Source organism: Trachemys scripta, chromosome 14, assembly GCF_013100865.1.
Source record: "Trachemys scripta elegans isolate TJP31775 chromosome 14, CAS_Tse_1.0, whole genome shotgun sequence".
In the NCBI taxonomy this organism is placed as follows: domain Eukaryota; kingdom Metazoa; phylum Chordata; order Testudines; family Emydidae; genus Trachemys; species Trachemys scripta.
In genome coordinates this window covers 35265052-35288612 of record NC_048311.1, presented here as the reverse complement: position 1 = coordinate 35288612, position 23561 = coordinate 35265052, and the positions used below count along the sequence as shown (strand labels likewise).

Below are 23561 nucleotides of genomic sequence, written 5' to 3'. Positions count from 1 at the left end.
AAAGGGACAGTCCTGTTTTGGGGGACTTTTTCTTAGATAGGCACCTATTGCCCCATCCCATTTTTTCCCCCACAGTTGCTATCTGGTCACCCTAGTGATAGAGAGATTTTTCCCCTAATGAAAAGGGAGAGTAACTCAGGGAGTTACTTTTAATTATTTTTAGCACTCTACTAGTATTCAGGGTATGTGAAGAAGCAAAGTCAGCATATTGCTGTACAGAAGTAAGGAGTCAATCTCATGCTGATATCTAATAGCATAGGATGTAACAGCTGCTAGCGTTGTGTGACTTTTCAACCAATTTCAGTAGCAGATGCCTGCATGTGTCAGCGCAGTAGTTACCAATAGGAGTCAGTGTATGTGCAATGCACATAGGCTGTAAAGAAAACAAGGTAAGCCTAGGTAAGGATTAATACTGCTCATTTCATTTTCTTTAGATGCTATTTAGGAATAGCAATTATGTGATTTGCTAAGAACAGGGTCTGAGTGCCTTTCAGTGTACAATATTTACAATAAAAATCCCAATTAAGAAAATTACATGTTTAGCTAAAACTCAGAAATACACTTACTTAAAACAAAGTAATAGATATTATTCTTATTATCCAACTTAGATTAGGGCTGAGCCAAAAAAAAAAAAAAAAATCTAAAAATAACTAAAAGTAAGATGTTTCAAAAACCTTCTGGAGACCAGTAAGTTCCTGAGATTTTTTTCCCTCATCTCATTCTTTCTCCTTGAGAAAGAACACAGAAAGGGAAGTTACGTTTAATTGTACCACACAAACACAAACAAACAATTTCACCCATATTGAATGAAAATGTACATATCATTCCTCTCTAATTCAAATATATTTTCTTCCAAGTGAGAATTTTCTGGTGATGCATAGCAGGATTTCTACATTTGGTAACAAAGGCTGCTTAGTTTACTTAAAATGTTACAAACACAGAGCTCCACCTCTCACTGATAAATCCAGTTTTAGGTGAAAAGAATTCTTAACAAAGCTTCCAAACAGTGATTTGATTAGCTGATTGGCCCCCAGTTGGTCAAGCAGATGGCCCAGCCCTAAACTAGTTCGGTTTCTAAAATAGTGTTGAAATTATCTCACTCTTCCCTAAATGCTTTGCCACTCATCCTGTGTCACTCACACACACGTTTCTGGGTTAGTTACAATTTCCCCATTTTTTTCAGGTTCATCTTTCAGAAATTGTTCTACTTCAATAGAGTCCACCTTGGCATCTTCAGGTGTTTTGTCTTCGGATTTGTTTAACTCTTCTCTTTCTGCTGCCTCCTCTTTTGTTTGTGGCACTTCTGATTTTTTCTTAACACAGAAGAAATTTCCTAAAGCCATCACAAGGGCTGAAGTAACAACTTCAACTCCAGCAATAATAAAAACAAACATATACGTGCCTGTTGCATCCAAGAGTTTGCCTGAAAGACAAAATTCACAGGTAATTAACAAAAAATGCTTCTCTTGTAATAAATCTTTTTTTTTTTTTAAACAAAATTAATTTTCCAAATGATTCTTGAAGTGAAAAATCTTACAGGAGTACTGGCATTTTGAGGTAAGATTTTCAAACGTGCCTAAAATTTGGGAACATAGGTCCCACTGAAAGTCTGTTCCCAAATCACTTAGGTGCTTTTGAAAAATTTACCCTTGAAGTCCAATTGATTTTTAAAACAAGTCAAAATAGTTTCACATACATTATGTGCCCTGGGGTTCCTGGCTAATGTCAGTGGTTTTACAGTTTCCCTTTCCTATTTTTTTTTAAAAATTTTCCCCCTCCCCTGTTGTGTCAAAGACCCACGCTAACAAAAGAGGATAACTGCCAAGCTAACTATGGCAGGAGGTGGGGTTGGGGGTGTGTGAAACTGACTGTATACAATGTGCTGTCAAATGGACAAGGTAAACAAACTGAAAAAACTAACCAATTTCTTTCAATTCTATTAATCTTACATAATTTATAACAAAAGACCAGAAAGAAGTGTGATTTTTAAATCAATGTTGGGTTCTTTTTAAGTGACATATAAAGGGTCTGATTTTGCATCCCTACCTTCACCATGCTTCTCTGTTTGCACATGAAATTTTCTAGGCCCATTGTTTACATTTAGAAATCTATGTACCTGATTGCACTTGCGAATCATAGAACTTGAAGCAGGCTGACCAGATAGCAAGTGTGAAAAATCGGGACCGGGGGTGGAGGGTAATAGGTGCCTATATAAGAAAAAGCCCCAAATATCAGGACTATCCCTATAAAATCAGGACTTCTGGTCACCCTAACTAGAAGGGACCTCAAGGGGTCATCTAGTCCAGTCCCCTGCACTCAAGACAGGACTAAGTATTATCTAGACCATCCCTGACAGGTGTTTGTCCAACCTGCTCTTAAAAATCCCCAGTGATGGAGATTCCACAACCTCCCTAGGCAATTTATTCCAGTTCTTAACCACCCTGACAGTTAGGAAGGTTTTCCTAATGTCCAACCTAAACGTCCCTTGCTGCAATTTAAGCCCATTGCTTCTTGTCCTATCCTCAGAGGTTAAGAAGAACAATTTTTCTCCCTCCTCCTTGTAACAACCTTTTATGTGTTTGAAAACTGTTATGTCCCCTCTCAATCTTCTCTTCTCCAGACTAAACAAACCCAATTTTTTCAATCTTCCTTCATAGGTCATGTTTTCTAGACCTTTAATAATTTTTGTTATTCTTCTCTGGACTTTCTCAAATTTGTCCACATCTTTCCTGAAATGTGGCACCCAGAACTGGACACAATGCTCCAGTTGAGGCCTAATCAGCATGGAGTAGAGCGGAAGAATTACTTCTCGTGTCTTGCTTACAATACTTTTGCTAATACACCCCGGAATGATGTTTGCTTTTTTTGCAACAGCATATTTAGCTTGTGATCCACTAAGACCCCCAGATCACTTTCCACAGTACTCCTTCCTAGCCAGTCATTTCCCATTTTATATGTGTGCAACTGATTGTTCCTTCCTAAGTGGAGTACTTTGCATGTGTCTGAAGTAAATAGGATGAAATTCCATAAGGACCATTTCTCCAGTTTGTCCAGATCATTTTGAATGTTAATCCTATCCTCCAAAGCACTTGCAACCTCTCCCAGCTTGATATCGTCCACAAACTTTATAAGTGTGCTCTCTATGCCATTATCTAAATCACTGATGAAGATATTGAACAGAACCAGACCGAGAACCGATCCCTGCAGGACCCCACTCGTTATGCCATTCCAGCATAACCTTGAACCACTGATAACTACTCCCTGGAAACAATTTTCCAACCAGTTATGCACCCACCTTATAGTAGCTCCATCTAGGTTGTATTTCCCTAATTTGTTTATGAGATGGTCATGCGAGACAATATCAAAAACCTTACTAAAGTAAAGATATACCACATCTACCACTTGCCCCCATCCACAAGGCTTGTTACCTTGTCAAAGAAAGCTATCAAGTTGGTTTGACATGATTTGTTCTTGATAAATCTGTGCTGACTGTTATTTATCATATTATCTTCTAGGGGTTTGCAAACTGATTGCTTAATTATTTGCTCCATTATCTTTCCGGGTACAGAAGTTAAGCTGACTGGTCTGTAATTCCCCGGGTTGTCCTTATTTCCCTTTTTATAGATGAGCACTATATTTGCCCTCTTCCAGTCTTCTGGAACGTCTCCCGTCTTTCATGACTTTTCAAAGATAATTGCTAATGGCTCAGATATCTCCTCAGTTAGCTCCTTGAGTATTCTAGGATGCATTTCATCAGGCCCTGGTGATTTGAAGACATCTAACTTGTCTAAGTAATCATGATCTTAGACATCCATGTGTCAGAAGTTGTTCCCACAATTATGTGGCTCCAATATGTAGGCACAAACAGGGGGAAGACTGTCTTTTAAAAATATGTTTCAAAATTAGTAGATGCTTGCGTTTTTATAGTAAATGCATTTTTAAGGCCTTTAACAGCAATAACTTTTGTCAAACATAAATATACTTATTGGGAGAGTATTTTAAGACATTTTTCAGCTTGTAGAACAGGGCTTAGGAATGCTCTCGTTATGTCAACTTTAAAATATACTGTATTGTTTAAATGTCCTGAAACTTGCAAAACAACAAACACAAAACAACAATCATAATAAGCTGAGATAGAGCTGACCATGACTCAAGGCAGCTATTGATACATTTCAATATAAACTATTTGCATGGGCAGATAAAGCCTGTACTACTTACACCTGCCTCTTTTCACTCCTGATAGCATTTTCCCTTCCACCCAAGTGCTGCATTTCATATGCTTTTAGATTTAACTTTCACTTAGCGAGCAAAATCTGGAGCACAGAACTGTCTCACAATTCAGCTTCTTAATTCAATTAAATTCAGGTGGACCCAGGGGTAGGAGTATTATTGAAGTGGTGATTGGGCCCTCAGCTGCTTGGAAAGGTTCTCGTTTTACAAGAGACTAAATTAAAGTATAGATACCCCCCCCAAAAAAACAAAAACAAACAAAATCTTACAAATAAAATAAACTGTAGAGTGAAGTTATATTGCATGAAGTCACCACCATATTTTTTTCAAAAAATTATTTTTAATACATGTCACTATCACCTAATTTGCAGGACTGTGCAGAGCACTCTGCATGGGCTTGCACAGAGGCGGGCGGGTGGATGACATTAGACAGAAAAGGATAATGCACTGGAATGGGTTACCTATGGAGGTGGAATCTCCTTCCTTAGAGGTTTTTACGGTCAGGCTTGACAAAGCCCTGGCTGGGATGATTTAGTTGGGGATTGGTCCTGCTTTAAGCAGAGGGTTGTACTAGATGACCTCCTGAGGTCCCTTCCAACCCTGATATTCTATGATTCTAAGGGCTGATCCACACTAAGCCCCCAGTTCGAACTAAGATACGCAACTTCAGCTACGTGAATAACGTAGCTGAAGTCGAAGTATCTTAGTTCGAACTTAAAGGTACTTACCGCGGGTCCAGAGGCGGCAGGCAGGCTCCCCCGTCGACTCCGCCTACTCCTCTCGTGGAGCAGGATTACCGGCGTCGACGCCGAGCACTTCCGGGATCGATTTATCGCGTCTAGACAAGACGCGATAAATCGATCCCAGAAGATCGATTGCTTGCAGCCGAACCAGCGGGTAAGTATAGACGTACCCTAAGTGTTGTGTGAAAAAATAATTTCCTTTGATCAGTTTTGAATTTCCCACTTCCTTTTAATTTCCCTTTGTTCTTGTATGATGAGATAGGGAGAACAGAAGCTCTCAATCTTTTACCACATCAGCTCTTATTGTCTCCTTTCTAAGGTAACAATCCCAATCTTTTCAATCACTCTTCATGAGAGAGTTTTTCACATGACACTAAATTATTCACTTCATGAAGTTTTCCTCCTCCTTCAAATTCCCTATGGGGAGGTAGAATCTGTTCCATTGGGTTTTTAAATAGGGAAAGATTTAAGAGATGGGCCTGAACAAACCCCCAATTCCAAACAGGTCTGAACTTTACAAGAGTTGTGAACTTTCTGGCTTAGACCCATCTCTGATTCTAACAGCAATAAGTTATGTGACTGTGTGCATCGTTAGATCTATGGCGTTTACTTCTTGGGTGACTAATGTTACTTGGCTTTCTATCTCTTGTCTCAACACACATAAGTAGGCACCACTGTTTGAATAACACAAATGGTGTTAAACTCTTAATTGACTGGAATATTTACCTGCTGATGGTGGACCGATTAGAACAGCTAGAGCTTCAGCCAGAAGCACCAAGCCAATGGCACTGGAAAACTTCTGAGTACCCACAATAGCCATGAGAACTTCAAACTGAAGAGCACCTACCATTCCATAGGAAATGCCAAAGAAAATGCAGAAGACTGCCAAGCCACCATAATTGGTAGACATGGAACCTATGAGATCTGTAAAACCATTAAAAATCATAGCAAAACTAAAGAGATAAACACAGCGTGGTCTGACCCACTTCAGACCAGCTACCACTCCACAAATAGGCCGGGCAAAGATATCAACGAACCCAAGAATGCTCAGAAGAAAAGCTGATTTGGTGTCTGGATATCCCAAATCCTTGGCATAGCTCACCACAAAGACTGGAGGCACAAAGAGGCCCAGCACCATGATGGAGGCAGCCACAGTGTAGACTAAAAAACCAACATCTTTAAAGACACTGAAATCCAGAAGCTTTTTCTTTGTTTTCTTCTCAGTAAGTTCTTTAGCAGCTTCAGATTTCTTAGGAGGCTCCAAAGGCCTCATTAATGCCCCACAAACACAGCAGTTGAGCAGCATTCCACCCAGTATAAGGAATCCCCCTCGCCAGCCATACTCATGTTGCAGTATTTGCCCCAGAGGAGAGAGGGTACAAAGAAACACAGGGCTTCCAGCAGCAGCAAGCCCATTAGCTAAAGGGCGGCGTTTGTCAAAGTAGCGATTTAACATGATGAGCGATGGCTGGAAGTTGAGTGCCAGACCCAAACCTGAAATAGAGAGCACACAAAAGTCAGGCGTCAGCTGCAGTGTCTATATAAAAATCTCCACCGTTACAACATTCTTTGATTCACAAATACGGACAAAAAAGGTCAGGCTTCTCTTATGTCAACTGGAGGAAAGATTCCAGAATAATCAAAAACCATTAAAAATGTTCCATCATAATATTATTCCTGCACGCAATGGCTAACATAACAGAAGAGCTAACATTTGTTAGAACTAGTCTGACTAGTTCCTTCCAGGTTGACTTGGGCTCTTCAGAGAGGCCCATTATTGAGGATCTAATGCTTTAGGTGTTTGCCATTGATACCAGTGCGAACGTCAGAATCTGAGATGGAGCTAACTTGCGCATTGTCAGTCACCCACACCTACTTACCAGTAATGACACCTGCAGTGAGATAGAGCTGAATGATGCTGGTACAGAAGGAAGCTGTCACCATACCCAGCGAAGCAAAGAGCCCTCCAACCAGCATGACTGGACGACAGCCAAACCAATTGACACACATGCTACACAGGGGACCTGAGCAAGAGGAACAAGAATATGCTTGATACAGTAACCAGGACAATCCAATTTCTCTATTGATTTAATCTATATATTCGCATTTCTTCCCACACTTTGTGCACATCTCCTCTCTGGTAACTCTCCATACTCAGCACTTTGCAACTTCAGAGTGCTGTGAAACTGTCTTTTTCTACGGAGGATGATGAAAAGGAAGTTACAGAGACTCTCTTTTTATAGACATGATGGATGTACCCAGGGAACTGACAATTCATACGTTGCCCTATAGTTAATTTTTTCGAAATGCCTGTTTTGCAAGCAGATTAACAATAAGCACTTAAGACCTTTCCTTCTAATGTGAATTTTATTTGTTTGTGTCCCAGACTACTTTGTTTTAAAAAACAGATATAATTTACCTGTTCCATAGAGCATAGCCAGTAGAATGGAGGAGATCCATGCTGTGTCACTGTATCCAACACCAAACTCCCGGATAAGCTCTTTAAAGAAGACACTAACAGCCTTTGGAAAGGCATAGGAAAATCCAGTGATGACAAACCCTCCAAAGAGAACGGCCCAGCCCCAACCCCCATCAGGGGCTTTGACACCAGATGGAGCATCATCAACCACCACAGCTCCCATAGTGAAACTCAATGGGTTGCCTAAGAAATAATAAAAATACAGTTACGAGAATCCATAGATACATATTGGAATGATAATCCACTCAAGTTTATTCCACAGGAAGGAGGTGTTGTATATGCAGACACATGAAACGTGAGAACATTCTAAATATAGTGGCCGAAGACTTGGGAACAGAGGTTTGTTTGTTTTTTCCTCCTAATAAACAGAAAATCTGTAGCCATTATGCAGAAATGTAATTATTTGGTAGAATTTTAAATGGATATACATCACAGATCACCTGAAGTTCAAATAGAGAGGATTTCAACCAAAAAGATTGTTTTATAGAGAACTAAGATAAATTCATTATTTCTTGGTTTCTCTTTGCATATCATAAATATGTTAAGCCCACTTGCTATACAGGAAACTTTGCTTTCCTTATGCTGCGAGGACTGTTTGTAAATAACCTTACAAGACCTAGATGCTAGCAAGGAAGGGTGATTCAGTGCTTAGGGCAGTAGCCTTGCATTTGGGAGACCAGGGTTAAAGCCTCTGCTCTGCCACAGACTTCCTGTGTGATCTTGGACAAGTCACTCTGTGCCTCACTTCCCCATCTGTAAAATGGGCATGCTAGTACCTCACATGGATGTTGTTAGGATAAATACTTTATATAGCTTTTGAGGCATTCAGATACAATGGTAATGGGTGCGGGGGCAGAGAAATACAATAGATTAGATAGACACAGACAGACCGACCTATAGTGGTGACACACCTGCAGGCAATTTTCAAAGAACTAAAAAGAGTTATAAATCATAGCAATTGTGATTCTTCAGTAGGATTTAAGGAAGAAACTGCCCCCTCATACTCACCCCCCTCAGGTTATGGGCCCGAGAGTGAGTGACAGGATGAATACTGATGCTGTCACTGTGACAGAGAAACAGAGTTTGAAAGGAGAGAGGGCCTGAGACTCAGGAGATCTGGATTCAGTTCTTGACTCTGCCAGACGCTGCCTCTGTGACATTGGGCATGTCACTTAAATTCTTTATGCCTCAAGTCTCTATCTTGAAAGTGCAGATAATACTGTAGTCAACCAGGCCTTGGGGTGGTCAGGCCTAGTGGTTGAAATGAGCATTTTTCCTGCTGGTTATAGCTGGGTCCAGGGTGGGCAGAGTCCAGGAATGAGCCAAGGGTCAGTGCCACAGAGATAGAAGCCAAATGCCAGAGCTGGAAGGTCAATCAGGAGAATAAGCCAGAGGCAGAGCTGGGGATTGAAACCAGAAGTCAGAAGCAGAGGGGGAACAGGGGCTACAACAGGGACTGGTAGCAAGTTGGAGCAGGGCTGGAACAAGAGCAAGTGCAGCTGTGGACGTAGTACATACTGAGCAAGCCCCTGATTTTTGTTTTTGTCACATCAGCTTCATCATACAAGGCTAGGACATCCACTTGTTTCATTCATTTTTGGCTAAGGTTTTTTTTGTTTTGTTTTGTTTTAAATATATCCTTTTACTCAGGCTAGGATCCTTAAGGACATGCAGCATGGCCTTTTTTGCACTATTCCATTTCCTTGACAGTCTCACTAATCCTTTAGGGAAAAAGGAAACTGCACAAGGAGAATATTGTGCATCACTATCAGAATCACAGTATTTCAGGAATAAAATACAACCATTGTAAGTGACGAACACCTAATAAAAGTTTGCCTAGTGATATTGTCTCCCTCCTTGGTTATGGTTGTGATAAGGAATTTTGTTTAAATTGGAAACAGATAATTCAGTCCCACTGCCCATACTCCTCAGAATTCTGCCCTCCTCCCTCATACATTGAGTTTAATCACTGGATAGGGGAAAGACTTTTTGTGGGACCCTCTTGTTAGAATACTTGAGGTACCTCAGTGGTTCATTAATTTGAATTCATTAGTACTCACTTAAAAAAAACCCACCTGTCACAGGAAAGTCACACTAAAACTATAAAATTTATTTAAAATTTATCTTATTATTGCATTATATGGGCCTGCTTGGGGTAAGTGGCACATGATCTTACATAATATATTGTACACATGCTCAAAATATGGGATGAGGGCCTGACAAAATAAATTATGCCAGCAGATTATGCTGAAGACACAATAACCCTCTTAACATTCAAATTATGACAGAAATTTTGAGTTAAATGTCAGATAAGCTACTAATATATATCTCAGCATCATTGCACTTCACAAAATTCAAGATAACAAAGCTAAAGAGCCAATTAATAAAGAAGATGGAAACTAGCTCAGTCTGAGGAAGTGTTCAGACTCCTGAATTTAGTATCATACTAAAACAATACATTGACACTTTCTAGCCCTAAATAGTTTTCCCATAGAAGGAGTTTGTTTTATATGCATGTCACAGGGCAAGTTATCCTTTTAAAGGCAGGCATAGGTCCAGTCCATCCTTCCTCCTAGTTCTGACTCTTTAAGGACATGCAGTTTAGCTGTATCCATGTTAGGTGCAGTATATTAGAGAGACAAGGGGGTGAGGTAACATCGTTCATTGGTCCAGTTTCTGTTGATGCAAGACACAACCTTCTGTTGAGAGAGAGAGAGAGACAAGCTTTTGAACAAAAGTTGGTCCAATAAATGATATTACCTCACTCACCTGGTCTCTTTAAGGACAGGTATTCTGGGACTTGTAGTTGCATGAAAAGTCATATGACAGCAGTCTTTAAAAAAAGCTTGCGGGGGGGACAAGGCTAATATGCTCTGCTCAGTGTGAGGGAGACCTAGGTAAGAAACCCATAGAAGGGAGCTGATGGAGAAGGGGCTTGAGGGAACCTATCTGGAAGAAGATTGAGGAAAGGGTTGGGGAAGAGGCCTAGGGGGATGGCAAGCAAGTGCTTTGGAGATAAGAAGCAGGATTTATTTTTTAGGTGGAGTGGACAGCAGCTTCATAGAGCCTAACGTAGAAGGAGGGTTGCTAACTGTCATGATTTTATTGAGAGTCATGTGATAGCTAGTATTTTTCTTACAGCCATAGTTCTGGGAATCGAATGTCAGAATCTCAACTTTTAATTTCAAAGAGTATGTTTATAGCTTTCATAATTGCAGAGAAAAGCTTGAAAACAAAAAGCCTAACGGCTCAAAACCTAGAAGGCAAATAAGACCCAACATCTCATGATTTTTGGGCCTAATTAATGATTTTTGAAAGCTAGGGACTGGCAATGCTGGCACACAGAAGAGGTGTGGAAATGCCTCCAGCCATGGTGGGGGAGCTTAAAAAGAGAAAGCCTTAGACCACAGAGAGACTGAAGTAATGTTTTGTCTCCATTTTCCTAGAGTGTAAGACTGGTCACAGACCTCACTTTGGGGGTGGGGTCCTACACTTATTTGGACATATCACTTAAAAATCGCCAACCCACCAAATCACCCTACTAGGCAAAGGAAATCTGAAGTGGTGGAGGAATCTGCATGCCAGAGAGGTAAGATGCCCATTACTAAGCAATACTTCTATTCTCTTATGAAATATCAAGACAACCGTGATTGTTGATTCATTATGCATTTTGTACTTGGCTCACTGTGCCTTATTCCTGATAAATGCACTTCAAAACCAGTGTGTAGGCCTCCCTATCTTTTTGGTACAGACTTGCTGTCTAGACAGCTGCGTGCTGAATACATGATCATTCTTAGTCTGAAATGAGTGTCCTTTCTATGACATTTAGACCAGCACTCTGCTACTTGGAAGAAATAATTTCACATTCATGTTCCAGAAATAAACCTGGCAGTGATCATCACTGATCTATTTCACAGGTCTGTTCTTTAAGGGAAAGCTAGCACCACACTCCCCCCCTTTTTTTGGGGGGGGGGGGGGAATTCAATTGCAACAGATACCTGGTATTCAGGAAGTTGGGTATCAAGACCCTAAAACCAGTATAATACCAACAGGCTGTGAAGCATAAAACCCCAAGAAAGTAAATGTATTTTAAACATGGATGCCAATATTTTTAAAGGTATGTGCTTCCTCAGTACCCTTTGAATGTTAAGTCACTTTTATTTTGGAGAATAAACCCCTAATCCTTCAAACACTTAAATGTGCTGAACTTTTACTACTGTGAGTAGTCCCATTAAGTTTGTCTTACACACTTAACTCTGAAATTTTGGAATGGAATTTCCATCTGGAATATAAACTGAAAAATTAAAGAATCCTTTGTGGAAGAAAGAAAACAAAATGTCTTGTAGTAAGAGACTTAAAGAACTCAATCTGTTAATGTTTCAATCTATTTTGATAAAATAACTTAACAGTATATAAGTACCTGGATGGGTAATAAAGGGCTCTCTAATCTAGAAGAGAAAGGCAGAACAAGGCATTAAATATAAACACACACTGAGAAATCTCACGTGTCCAAAAAGAAGTTCTGGAGACACTAGGATACCAAAGACATATGTCACGCAGGGGCATGCACAAGGGGCAAGTAGGGGCACACTCTCCCACTCCCTTCCCCTCCCACCCCCCAATAATCAGTGGGGGCCCAGAACTCCAGGCAGGGAGAGCAAGCTCCTCAGCCCCCAGGCCCCTCCAAAAGCAATGAAATTTAAATTCCAGCACATGCCTGGCTTCCTAAACACTGGGGTCAACAGAAGTGAAGAAACTATATGTACTTTACTGATAATTATTTTTGCACAGCAAGTTAAAATTCATTAATGTATTTAAACTTGTTGGTTTAATACATTTTGCTAAATAAAATCATATGCCATTCTGTTTCAGTAAATATATTACCATTAATTTATTTTGTCGCAAAATTAGGTGATTTGGAATTTGTTCCATTCATCATATAGGTTTCTACCAAAATATTCTTCTTGAGCAAATAGCCAAAATTGGATTGTATTTCCAGTACATCTGCTAGATAAGTTAGCTTCCTGATTCCAGGGTCTTCAGGACTTTGGTGTGCATATAGAGTGAAGCAACTGCAGGAAAAAGTATTGTTTCCATCATGACATTTTTACAGGAACAAGTTTACAAATGACAGAAAGTAATAGAAGAGACTTTCTATCTTCTCTCCCTCCCCCATGTGCTCTAGTATCTGGATACCCAACTTAAAAAACAAACAACTTTTCCTACCACAGACAGGTCACTACTACTTCCTGTAGATATGGTTTTATGTGTGCCTGTACTGTTTCTTTGGTGAATTTACAGCAAAATTCTTTTAAGGGTAATCCTCTGTAAACTGACATAATTTAGTCACTAAAATATCCATCTGCAAAGCCTCACAGGGGCAGATGGATTATTAACTAATCACTGTTAAATGGCAGCACACTAATTCTTACTAGAAAAAAAATAGATACAAAATAATGCTTTGACAGAATTCTTTGTCTCCAGTTAGTCAAGCTGCTCCCAGGCTAAACAATGGGAGTATGAATAATGGAGTAGATGACTCTCTCTAAAATTAGAATTCCCACTCTGTCCAGCAGGACAAGGAACCTTTTTTAGAAGCTTCTGTGTCTATAGGCGCTGACTCCGTGGGTGCTCCATGGCTGGAGCACTCACGGGAAAAAATTTTGGGTGCTCAGCACCCACCAGCAGCCCCCCGCCCCCATCAGCTCCCCCCACTGCCTCTGCCTGCTGGCGGGCCCTGCAGATCAGTGCCTCCCCCTCCCTCCCTGTGCCTCCCACCCGCTGCAATCAGCTGTTTCGTGGCGTGCAGGAGGCTCTGGGGGCAGGGCCGGCTCCAGGCACCAGCTTGTCAAGCAGGTGCTTGGAGCGGCCGCTCCGGAGAGGGGCGGCACAACCAGGTATTCGGCGACAATTCGGCAGACGGTCCCTCACTCCGCCTGGGAGCGAAGGACCTCCCGCCAAATTGCCGCCGCAGATCGCGGCTTTTTTTTGTGTTTGTTTTGGCTGCTTGGGATGGCCAAAACCCTAGAGCCGGCCCTGTCTGGCGGGGATGGGGCGGAACTGGTGGGAAGAGGCGGAGTGGGGCCTTGGAGGGGGAAGGGGTGGAGTGGGAGCCGGGCTTGGGGCAGAGTCAGGGGTCGAGCACCCCCTGGCACTTTAGAGAGTCGGGGCCTGCATCTGTGAAAGCAAAACATTTTCTTTACAATCCAGGAAAACATTGTAAAAACAGACATCTAGGAAGAAGCTAGTGACTTCCCTTCATATACAGTCCACCTGCCAATTAAAGTCTCTGCCAACGGATGAGTGCCTTGCTTTTACACAGTAAAACTCCAAATTCATTCCCAAAGCCAGCTGCGAAAACCCTCAAATTCGTGCCCAAACCACTCTGTCAGGCTCTGCCAGTGCATGCAAGAATAAAACATAAGGGCCAAATTCTGTACTCAGTTACACTGAGACCAGAATTAGACCACAGGAGACTTTGCCAGGGATAAGCCTAACAGAGTGAAGCATTCAATACCCATTATGCAAACAAAAGATACAGTATTGCTGCAACTGATATGTGTAACGTTCCCAGTCCCAAAATCAGGAATTCTATGCTTAGCTGAAAGAATACCTGTTCCCTGCAGAAACATGAGTATCCATCCATCCATGTGTGCACACTTTGTGAGCAGCTGCTCACTCACATCAGGACCAGCACGTACCTGTAAACTTATTCTGATCCACAGTTGCACGGGCAGAAGCCCAACTACCAGAACTGTTCATTGCATTCATACTGTAGGTGGAATACAGGTATTCTTACTTCTTTGGTTTTGCCTCACTGTATGAGGGATAAGAATACTACATAGTGAGTCACAGTGTGTTTTGGTATTTCATTTTTATAAAACCTATATCGGTTTTTTCCCCAGCCCTCTATCTAAAAAAGCCTCATTGACAGAAATGGAACCAGGCTACCATTCTGGTAAAAATGGCAGCTCAGTAGAGAATGCTGCTGACCCGAGTTGTGCTGCATGAAGGTTCCTAGCGAAAGCAGTCTCTGGAAGCCAAGACCCCAAAAAGTTTGAATTTGGCAGCAACAAAAAACACTTCAAAGTCAGTTACTGGAACAAGAGAACAATGTTCTAAACATCAAAGGTCTCACAGATTGTGAGGGAGATGGACAACTATGACCTTGAAATCCTGGGCATGTGGGTGGCCAAAACAGGTGGGAATAAGAAGTGCTTCAAGCAAGAGAAGAAACATCTCATCTATTCAGATTATAGTGGCACTTGTAAACTCAGAGGGAGTAGCACTCATTAAGATAGGTGAATTTTTCCCACCCACAGAATCTATCAACCAATGCCTCATGTGTCAGAGGCAGGCCCAGTTGTTGGGAAAGAAAAGAAAAGAAAAAGCAGTGGAATGCAGGCTGCACTACCAGGAACATGGCCAGCAGAGTAAATGCAGCCTAGAGCTATCAATCAAGCTGTCCGCTGTGTAACCTCTGTGAATCTGCACATATGCAAAAGGGACTCCTGGCCTGAGGTATGCAGGTCTCAGGATCCTACTTATGGTTATGATTCATGTGAAGGATAACTGTTTTTAGGTAAACAGTTCTTGGCTGGTTGATTGGGTTAAACTAACAACAGTTCAGGCTCTGTGTTGTTAGGTAAACAAAGTAACCAATCAACAGTTCACATGGCTATGTATTGATTGGTCAATTGCTTTAACTTACACTCTCTCTCTCCCAGTTTATTGGAACTATCTGCTGGTCAGATTACACCACCATGACTCTGCTAAACAGAGCTCTGGTGTCTGTAAACCCACATCTTTAACAAACAATTTGTTAAATACTTACCTGTGTTCCAAGAGTCAATTTCTATATGGATCAGGAAGTTAGCAGGCAGAACCTGAGGGATTACTACCACCTAGAGCAGGGGTGGGGAACCGCTGGCCCACTGCTTCTTTTCATCTGGCCTGCAGCAAGTCTCTGCACTGTGGGCTGGACACCCTGAGCCTCGGCGCTGCCCCACGGGGTTGGAGCCGCGAGCACCAGCTTGTCCCTGCAGCCCCTAGGCGGAGGGGTGATCAGGGAAGCTCCACACACTGTCCTCATCCCCGGCGCTGACTCCGCAGCTCCCATTGGCTGGGAACCATGGTCAACGGGAGCTGCGGGGTCAACAGGAGCTGTGAGGGCAGCGTCTACAGGAGCAGGCAGCATGCGGAGCTGCCGGACCCCTCCGCCTAGAGATCAGACATGCCAGTCACCTTGGGGAGCAGAGCAGAGCCAGGGCAGGCAGGGAGCCTGCCTTAGCCCTGGTGCGCTGCCAACTGGAAGCCGCCTGAGGTAAGCACCTCCCAGCCAGAGCCTACACCCCACACCCCCCCCATCCCAACACCAGAGTCCCCTCCTGCACCCAAACTCCCTCCTGGAGCCTGCACCCCCACCTGCAACCCAACCCTGTCCCAGCCCTGAGCTCTCTCCCACACCCAAGCTCCCACCTGGAGCCCACACCCCAAACCGCCTCTTGTACCCCAACCCCATCCCATCATGCCAGCTAGAGCAACACCCCCTCCCATACCCCAATCCCCTGCCCCGAGCCCGCTTGTGCACCCCAAGCCTCTTGGCCTCAGCCCAGAGCCCCCTCCCACACCCTGAACCCATTTCTGGCTCCACCACAGAGCCTAGGGAAGCCCTGAGCCTCTGTGCCCCCACGGAAGTGGGAAGCTGTGGCCAATGAGAGCTGTGGGGGCGGTGCTTGCAGAGAGGGGCCACATGCCCCCCCCGCCCTCTCCAGGAGCCGCAGGGGTGCATTGGCCCCTTCCGGGAGCAGCATGGGGCCCAGGGTAGGCAGGGAGCCTGCCTTAGCAGCAGCCACACTGTACCGCCAACCGGGAGCCGCTGGAGATAAGTGCTGCCCAGTGGGAGGCCACACACCCCAACCTTGAGCCCCCTCCTGGAGCCAGCACCCAAAACCTCCTCCTGCACCCCAACCCTGACCTCCTTCCCGGAGCCAGCACCCTGTACCCCCTCCTGCATCCCAACACTCTGCCCCAGCCCAGAGCCCCCTTCTGCACCCAAACTCCCTCCCAGAGCTGCACCCCTCATGCCCTCCTGTACCCCAACCCTCTGCCCCAGGTTCAGCCCAGTTCCCCCTCACACACTGCAAACCCCTCAGTCCCAGCCCAGAGCCTGCACCCCGTCCCAAACCCCTACCCCAGCGAAAGTGAGTGAGGGTGGGGGGAGAGCGAGCAACAGGAGGGGAAATGGAGTGAGCAGGGCAGGGCTTTGGGGAAGGGGTGGGGTAGATCCTGGGTTGCTCTTAAATTCAAAAAAAGTTATCTTGGGTGTAAAAAAGGTTGGAGACCATTGAGTTACAGTAATTTTTGATAAAATAAAAGCATCCTTCGATAGATAATTCATTTGATTAAATCTCAGAAACACCTGCCCCATATCAGTTACAAGTGGTTCCTTTCTTGACATCTGGACATTTCCCGAAGCATCACAAGTTTAGAGTTAAAAGGACACAGTGTTATTTAACACCACACGAACACACTACAGAAAACTTTCAGCTTACCAACAACACAATACGGTCAGCTAAAGTTCAGAGTAAAAACAAAATGGATAATAATGTAAAAGCCTTGTAGGGCAATGACATTAATTTATCCCAAATAAAACTCTTTAATGTTGTGTAGCCAGCACCTGTGGCTAACACAGAAAAGATTCTGAGATGTTTAGCCAAGAAATCATGAGTGTTTAACATTTAAAAAATAAAAATTAATATTTACCAACACTGAAGAAAAATGGGACATCCTCAGAGATAGTGATTCAAGCGGCAACCATCACAGTTAGATATTAAAATAGACAGCCAGAATGGGATAAACCAAGAGATGTTTTCTCTCATAGAGGAAAGAAAAGCACTGAAGAGGAAAAGTCCCAAATGCTAAGACCAACTAAATATTGGAAAAAATAAAAAGGAGGAGTACAAGAAAGCAAACAAAACAATGAAAAAAACAACAACACAATGAAAAATAAATGGAGATATGTTGAAGACCTAGCAGCTGAAGGTGAAATTGCTGCTATGACTGGTAAACAACTCTGTGGTTTCCTATTGACTAAAACCCTTTGTGGAAATTTCAAAACATGAAATGGGCCAATAAAAAATTAAGATGGAGAAATGCTTACAACTGAAGCAGAACAGAACAAGAGATGAGTGGAGCATTTCCAATAAGTCCTGAGACAAGCTCTACCTCACTATCAGAATTCAGTTAAACAGGCAAACCTGGTCAACTTGACATTAACATTGGTCCAACATATATGTCAGGCTGGAGTCAAAAAGCTGAAAAACAACAGAAGTGTTGGGAAATGATAAAAATCACAGCAGCAATGCTAAAAGCACTGGACACCAATACCCTAATGAAACTGACAAAGCTGTTCAAGGAAGTTTAGGAGGGAAAAAAGAGACCCCTTGTGGCCAGTGAAAACATGGGAGAATGGTCAGAATAGCCAAAAACAGTAATCCTAATGACTGTAGAAACTGGAGAGGAGTCTCTGTTGTAGGGAAAGTTTTCTGTAGTGTGGTACTACCCAGGATGAAAGAGGCAGTGAATGCAAAGCTGGGGAAGATCAGGCTGAAGAGATCTGTATAGATCAGATTTTCATGTTAAGGACATCATAGAAGGATGTCTAGAATGGCAGGCTCCCCGTATCAATTTAATTGATTTTCAAAAAGCATGTGACAACCTGCATAGGCATGCATTGTGGAATATTCTACAGTCTGATGGAATTCCAGCTAAAGTCGTCAACATCATTAACTTATGTACAGTGACACAAAAAGTCTGCTGTAAAAGTGAACCAGACAACAGCATGATTCAACTGGACACAGGTGTAAAACAGGGCTGCATTCTTGATCTCCTGTTGGTTGGCATTGCCATAGACTGGCTGATGAAGAAATGTATTAGCAACACAAACACTGGCATAGCATGGGTAGATAGCAAAGTCTAGGCCTTCTAAACATTTGCCAAATATATCATTCCATTCAATAACACCCCCAAAAAGCTACAAAGCCAGACACCTTGGCAAAAAAGCAGCAGGCCAAAGCAAGGCTCAAAATCAGTTATGCCAAAACAAACATCCTTGAAACCTAGATGTCAAGCAGCAACATCATACTGAAAGGTAAAAAACTTCAAGAAAGTAGAACAGTTCATTTATCTGGGCAGCACCATAATAGCCAACAGAGATCTCAAGAAAGAAGTGATATCAAGGTTAAGAAAGGCATCCATAGTATTTCACTACACTCAACATATGGAAATCAAATATATACAGTACCAAAACAAAAAATTTTTTAATTAAAATATAATCTCAGTGCTAACATATGGCTATGAGAGTTGGAGATCTATTAAAAAGTTAGAAAATGAGATGCCTTTGAAAATATAGCCTTTGAAAGACTCTAGGCATTGAATGCAGAGACTTTACCAACCTGCAGCTTGTTTTCATTAGAATTAGAAGGAAGCGTTGTACAAATTGTGGCATGTACTCTGGATGCCAAGACACAAACTCCCACCTGAAGCTGTCAAGTGAAAATCATCTGGTGTAGGGAAACAAAACAGCCCAAGAAAAAGCCTTAAGAAGGCCCCTTATAAGGGGGAAGGGGGCAGAATAGTTGCTCTCAAGACCATAGAGCAGATGGAAGCAGCTGCTCATGACAGAGACGGATGGAAGAGACTTGTTACTGCCCTGTGTGCCAACACTGACGTGAGAAGGCTGTACTAATAAATAAAACACAGGCCACGTCCTAGAAATAGTTTTATTTCCCTGCTTGCCTGGCTCTTGAGCCAGTGAAACAGACAGCAACTTGAACTACTTGCATCCAGCCCTTCCCTTACCCACTGAAGCCTCCTAGTGGGGACCTCCTGTCTTCAAGCCAGGTCTTCTGCATGTAAAATCAGACCCATGGAGTGTCAGAGAAGATTCAATCAAGTAGTGCTGCAGGTGGTGATCTAACAGCTGAGCCACCTGCAAGCAGCTACAGAGTCTTCCTGGACCACTATATGCACTTCTCCTCACCTGCCCTTTATCAAAGGTGAACACCAGATTATGGCAGAACACTTGAGGAGGGGAGGAAGGGATGATCAGCTCTTCAAAAGGGAAAATAAAGGACACTTACAATGCGGTAAGGGAGGGTGGTGAAGGGAACAGATTGTGTGTGATTATCATGGAGGATAGGTCCATCAATGGCTATTAGCCAGGATGCGCAGGGATGGTGTCCCTAGCCTCTGTTTGCCAGAAGCTGGGAATGGGTGACAGGGGATGGATCACTTGAGGATTCACCTGTTCATTCCCTCGAAAGCAGCTGGCATTGGCCACTGTCAGAAGATATGATATAGAGCTAGATGGATCTTTGGTCTGACCCAGTATAACCATTCTTATGTGTGGGTCAGGAAGGTGGGCATAGCAGGGTGTGATGAAGTGAAGAAACTGTCCACCAGCATAGCATAGATTAAGGACAGCCTTTGGGCCCAGCTAGCCCCACCCTATTATACCTGCAGCCAATGTCAAGCCTAGAGGGGGTAGAAAAGGAGAGGGCATGGCCCAGTTTAGGGCTGACTGGTGAAGAGGTATGAGCTAGCTACTGCCCCAGCTGATTGGAAGGACCACTCACTTGGCAGCCACCAGGGAGCACATTCTGTCTACCTGCATAGGGATGCTGTGAAGGAGACCTAGGAATCTCTGGCAAATCAGGTAACTGGATGATCACACCCCAGAGATATTGTGGGGCTTGGCTGTACCAAACTTATAGATGCCCTGCCTGAATGAGCCTGGGACAGTGGTAGGGTGTCACCCAACATCCATGAGAGGGCACCATGGGAGGCAAGCCACCCCAGCAAATTGGACAATGGGGCCACACCCCAAACTGAAAGGACTCTGGTAGGAAGTAGCCCAGGGCAGTGGATTTAGACTCCATGCTTAGAATGCCTCCTATTCAGGGGTCAACTCCCCCAGGCACCTAGTGGAGTGGTAGGGCCTGGGTCTCCCTACCCCCACTGCTTGAAAGACTGAGACACCTTGACCAAGGAAACAAGTGGCTGGAAGTCAGGCGCACAAAACACTAGCCTGCCTGGCCCTCCAAGCACTGTTACACATGGCTTTGGCAATAGGGGAAGGGGTAGAGGGAGAAGTCTCAACTACTCTCTCATAAGCTGAGCTATCCCCACCTCACCTTCTCTCCTTTCAAGATAAAACTGAACAATTTACAGTAAAAATCAGGGTAGAAGAAAATAATCCTCATACCACTCAATTCTTTTACCTTTTTCTCCCAGTATCAGCCCCTCTCTTCTCTGTATCTAGATGCCCAACACCTTTAGAAAAGAAAAATTTCCTATGCTCTCATCTTGTGTCTCTGATCTCCACTCTCTCCTAGATTTTCTATTTGTTTTTTGATCCTGTTGCTTCTTTTTCCCCCTCTGCCATACTTTCCCTCTGTTCATTGCTCCCCTCCTTTTTCCTCTTCCATCCCTAAACTGATCTTCCCCTTGCTTTGTCAAATCCATTCCTTTTCTTATTCACCCTCAGTCCTTTGTCTCCCCCTCATGCTCTCTCAACAACAGAGGTTCCCTGCTGCCCTAGACCTGCTCTAATCAGGTGTTCACTGCTGATGCAGGGACAGCAGCTTCCAGCAGATGGGGGAGATGTGACTGAGCAAGACTCACTGTTCCCAGAACTATGCCCATATGTAGATCTAACTTTGCTGGGTGGAGATGGCTAGCTCAAGGGAAGGTCTGGCTCAATGTGGGAAGAGCAGAGGTAGGGCAATCCTGATGGGCAGCCCCTAGGCACACCTGTTCCCAGCAAACATGCTATTCATTTTTCTGGCCTAACCAGCCAGGGCCAGTGGCTCCTTCCAGTCTGCCTGGGTTACAAAAACCTGGGCAGAATAATGGATTTTTCTGAAATCTGCAGGAACAATCACTGAAAGCAGGGGCAGGTCTCATTTCCTGGGACACACACCCATCATATTAGGCTTCCTTGTGTCTCCCTGTTTCTGGGGGAGAGGAGTGGCAAAACTCAAAATGAATGAATGAGTGTAGCCGTGAGGGAGGAGTAAACAGGGAGGAAAACAAGTACAGACCTGAGAAAGAACCGGATGGAGATGAAGATCAGGAAAAGAGGAAACAGTGAAGGGAAACCCAAAGCACGTGCGCCGGCCGCAGGAGGCTAGGAGCCTGTAACAGAATGGGCGGAAGCAGCAACATGCAGTTTCTCCCACCCCAGACTGGAAAAGGGCCCAGTTTTCATTCGCCGAGCGGGAGGCCCGGCTGCCTTCTCCCTCGTGCACCGTGAGCCCATCGAGCCATCGCCGCCGCCAGTTCACGCCGCAGCGTCCCGCCTTCCCGGCCTCCGCTCCCCACCCGCTGGTCCTTGGGATGCGCTGCAGCCCCGCAGCTTGGCTGGGGGAGGCTCCCTGTCGGGCTCAGGCAGGACTCAGAGGCGACACTCGCTCATGCGAGTGCGCTCAGCAAAGGCACATCTGACACTCGAGCGCCCGGCTGCACTGAGACGTGAAGGACGTGACTCAGGCAGACAGGAGCTGTTGCTACCGTAATTACCAGATACGCCCTTCCCATACAAACCAGGGCTCCTAGAATCACCAGAGGATTCACGGTCTCACCACACCGCCCAGAGCGAATGTACCGGTAATTACTAGAGAATAGCTCTCTCTGCCTCCATTATCTCCCCCCTCCCCATTTTACTTCAATATACCCTAAATCTGCCTTTTAAAAAGAATACCAGCCTCTTTCCAGTCACCGTCACCACACAAGGAACTAAACTTTCTATTATTATTCATATATGCAACACTAATGGCAAATTAGTACCTATATGTTAATTATAATACGTAATGGTTTGTGTATCAACATAACTGAAAGGAATACACATACAAACAGCAGTCAGTAGCTATCACATTTGCTCTATTCTATATATGATCCGGTTTGCTTACAATCTATGTTGTACTGCATGCTCAGTATAGAAAGACACTGCTCTACAAATGGGTTGAAATGGAGCATTCCAGGAAGTAGATTTTTTCAGCCCAAGAATAAATTACACTTACAGTAGCTGTATCAAAGTAATAGGGACTCATCATACGGATTGATGTGATACTTCCAGATCTCATATTATGTTATACAACTAGAGAACAGCAAAGACTCAGGGGTGCTGGAACAATTTGTATAGCGGGGGTGCTGAGAGCCATTGAACCACATTGGAAACCACTTCAAGCCAAGGGGTGCAGCAGCACCCCTAGTACCAGCACCTATGCCAACAATTGCAGATACGACAGCTCCAGAAACTCTGAGGGGCCCTGTCTATGTCTGTTAGAAAATGAGCAATCAATCCTCCTCTTGTGTAGTTCTCTACCCTTTGCAGAGCAGGCCAAACCAGGTTCACTACCTTATTCAGAAAGCCCTTTCAACTCTATTTGGCCTGGTCTACATAGGCTGGCTAATCACATTTGTGTGCTTACAAAGAGGCACAGTCTTTGAAAATAGGCTAGTTTTCTATTGTAGATGGGCCCATAGGGTCCAATTTTCATAGCTGCTGTTGACCCACTACTTGAACTGAAGTAGAGAGAGCTGCAAATACCCAGAACATCTAAAAAATCAGGCCCTTGGGTTCCATAGGGAAACAGAGCAAAATCAATTTACTCTTTTACCTCCCAAAAAAGTGTCAAAGTATATAGGACTAGAGTTCGAAATAAAACAGCAATTTTTCAAAATTGGTCTAATGATGGATTCACACAGAGACAGTCTGATCTTAACCCATTGCTAATTCTCCATATTAAATATGAATTGATGTTAGAAGAGAAGTCTAAAAACTATGAGCGATGAGCTCCATCTCTTTAAACTTATAGAGAAAGCAGATTAATATCTTCCATCAGGGACAGTGTGTGTTAGAAAGGAGATTTACTAGTCTCACCCAAAATGTCTTTTCAACAATTGTCACAACACAGTGTTAAGATCTCAGTGGTAACTCGTTCCTTGTCTGGTGCTAGCAACAGTGAAAGAACTAGAGGAGCAGTATTGGTGGTAGCAATGGCAGTGAAATGTTAAGGGGAAAAAAAATCTAATACAGACAAGAA

General features: G+C 43.6%; 1 protein-coding gene across 7 annotated transcripts in view; it reads right to left on the bottom strand.

Moving 5' to 3' along the window:
• Window positions 1-400: 400 nt before the first annotated feature.
• SLC16A3 (solute carrier family 16 member 3) overlaps window positions 401-23561 on the bottom strand; it is a 47508-nt gene continuing 24347 nt past the window's right edge. For 3 of the 7 annotated variants that reach the window (XM_034790077.1, XM_034790071.1, XM_034790075.1), the window contains exons 2-5: window positions 7393-7635; window positions 6854-6997; window positions 5700-6467; window positions 401-1423 (exon numbers count right to left, since the gene is read on the bottom strand). In XM_034790077.1, coding sequence (XP_034645968.1) covers window positions 1137-1423; window positions 5700-6467; window positions 6854-6997; window positions 7393-7615 — 1422 coding nt within the window. In that variant the 5' untranslated portion in view covers window positions 7616-7635 and the 3' untranslated portion in view covers window positions 401-1136. Of the gene's footprint in view, window positions 1424-5699; window positions 6468-6853; window positions 6998-7392; window positions 7636-12336; window positions 12525-14153; window positions 14418-21557; window positions 21965-23561 lie in introns of those variants that run through there. The other 4 variants (XM_034790073.1, XM_034790074.1, XM_034790072.1 and 1 more) reach the window with 4 other exon arrangements.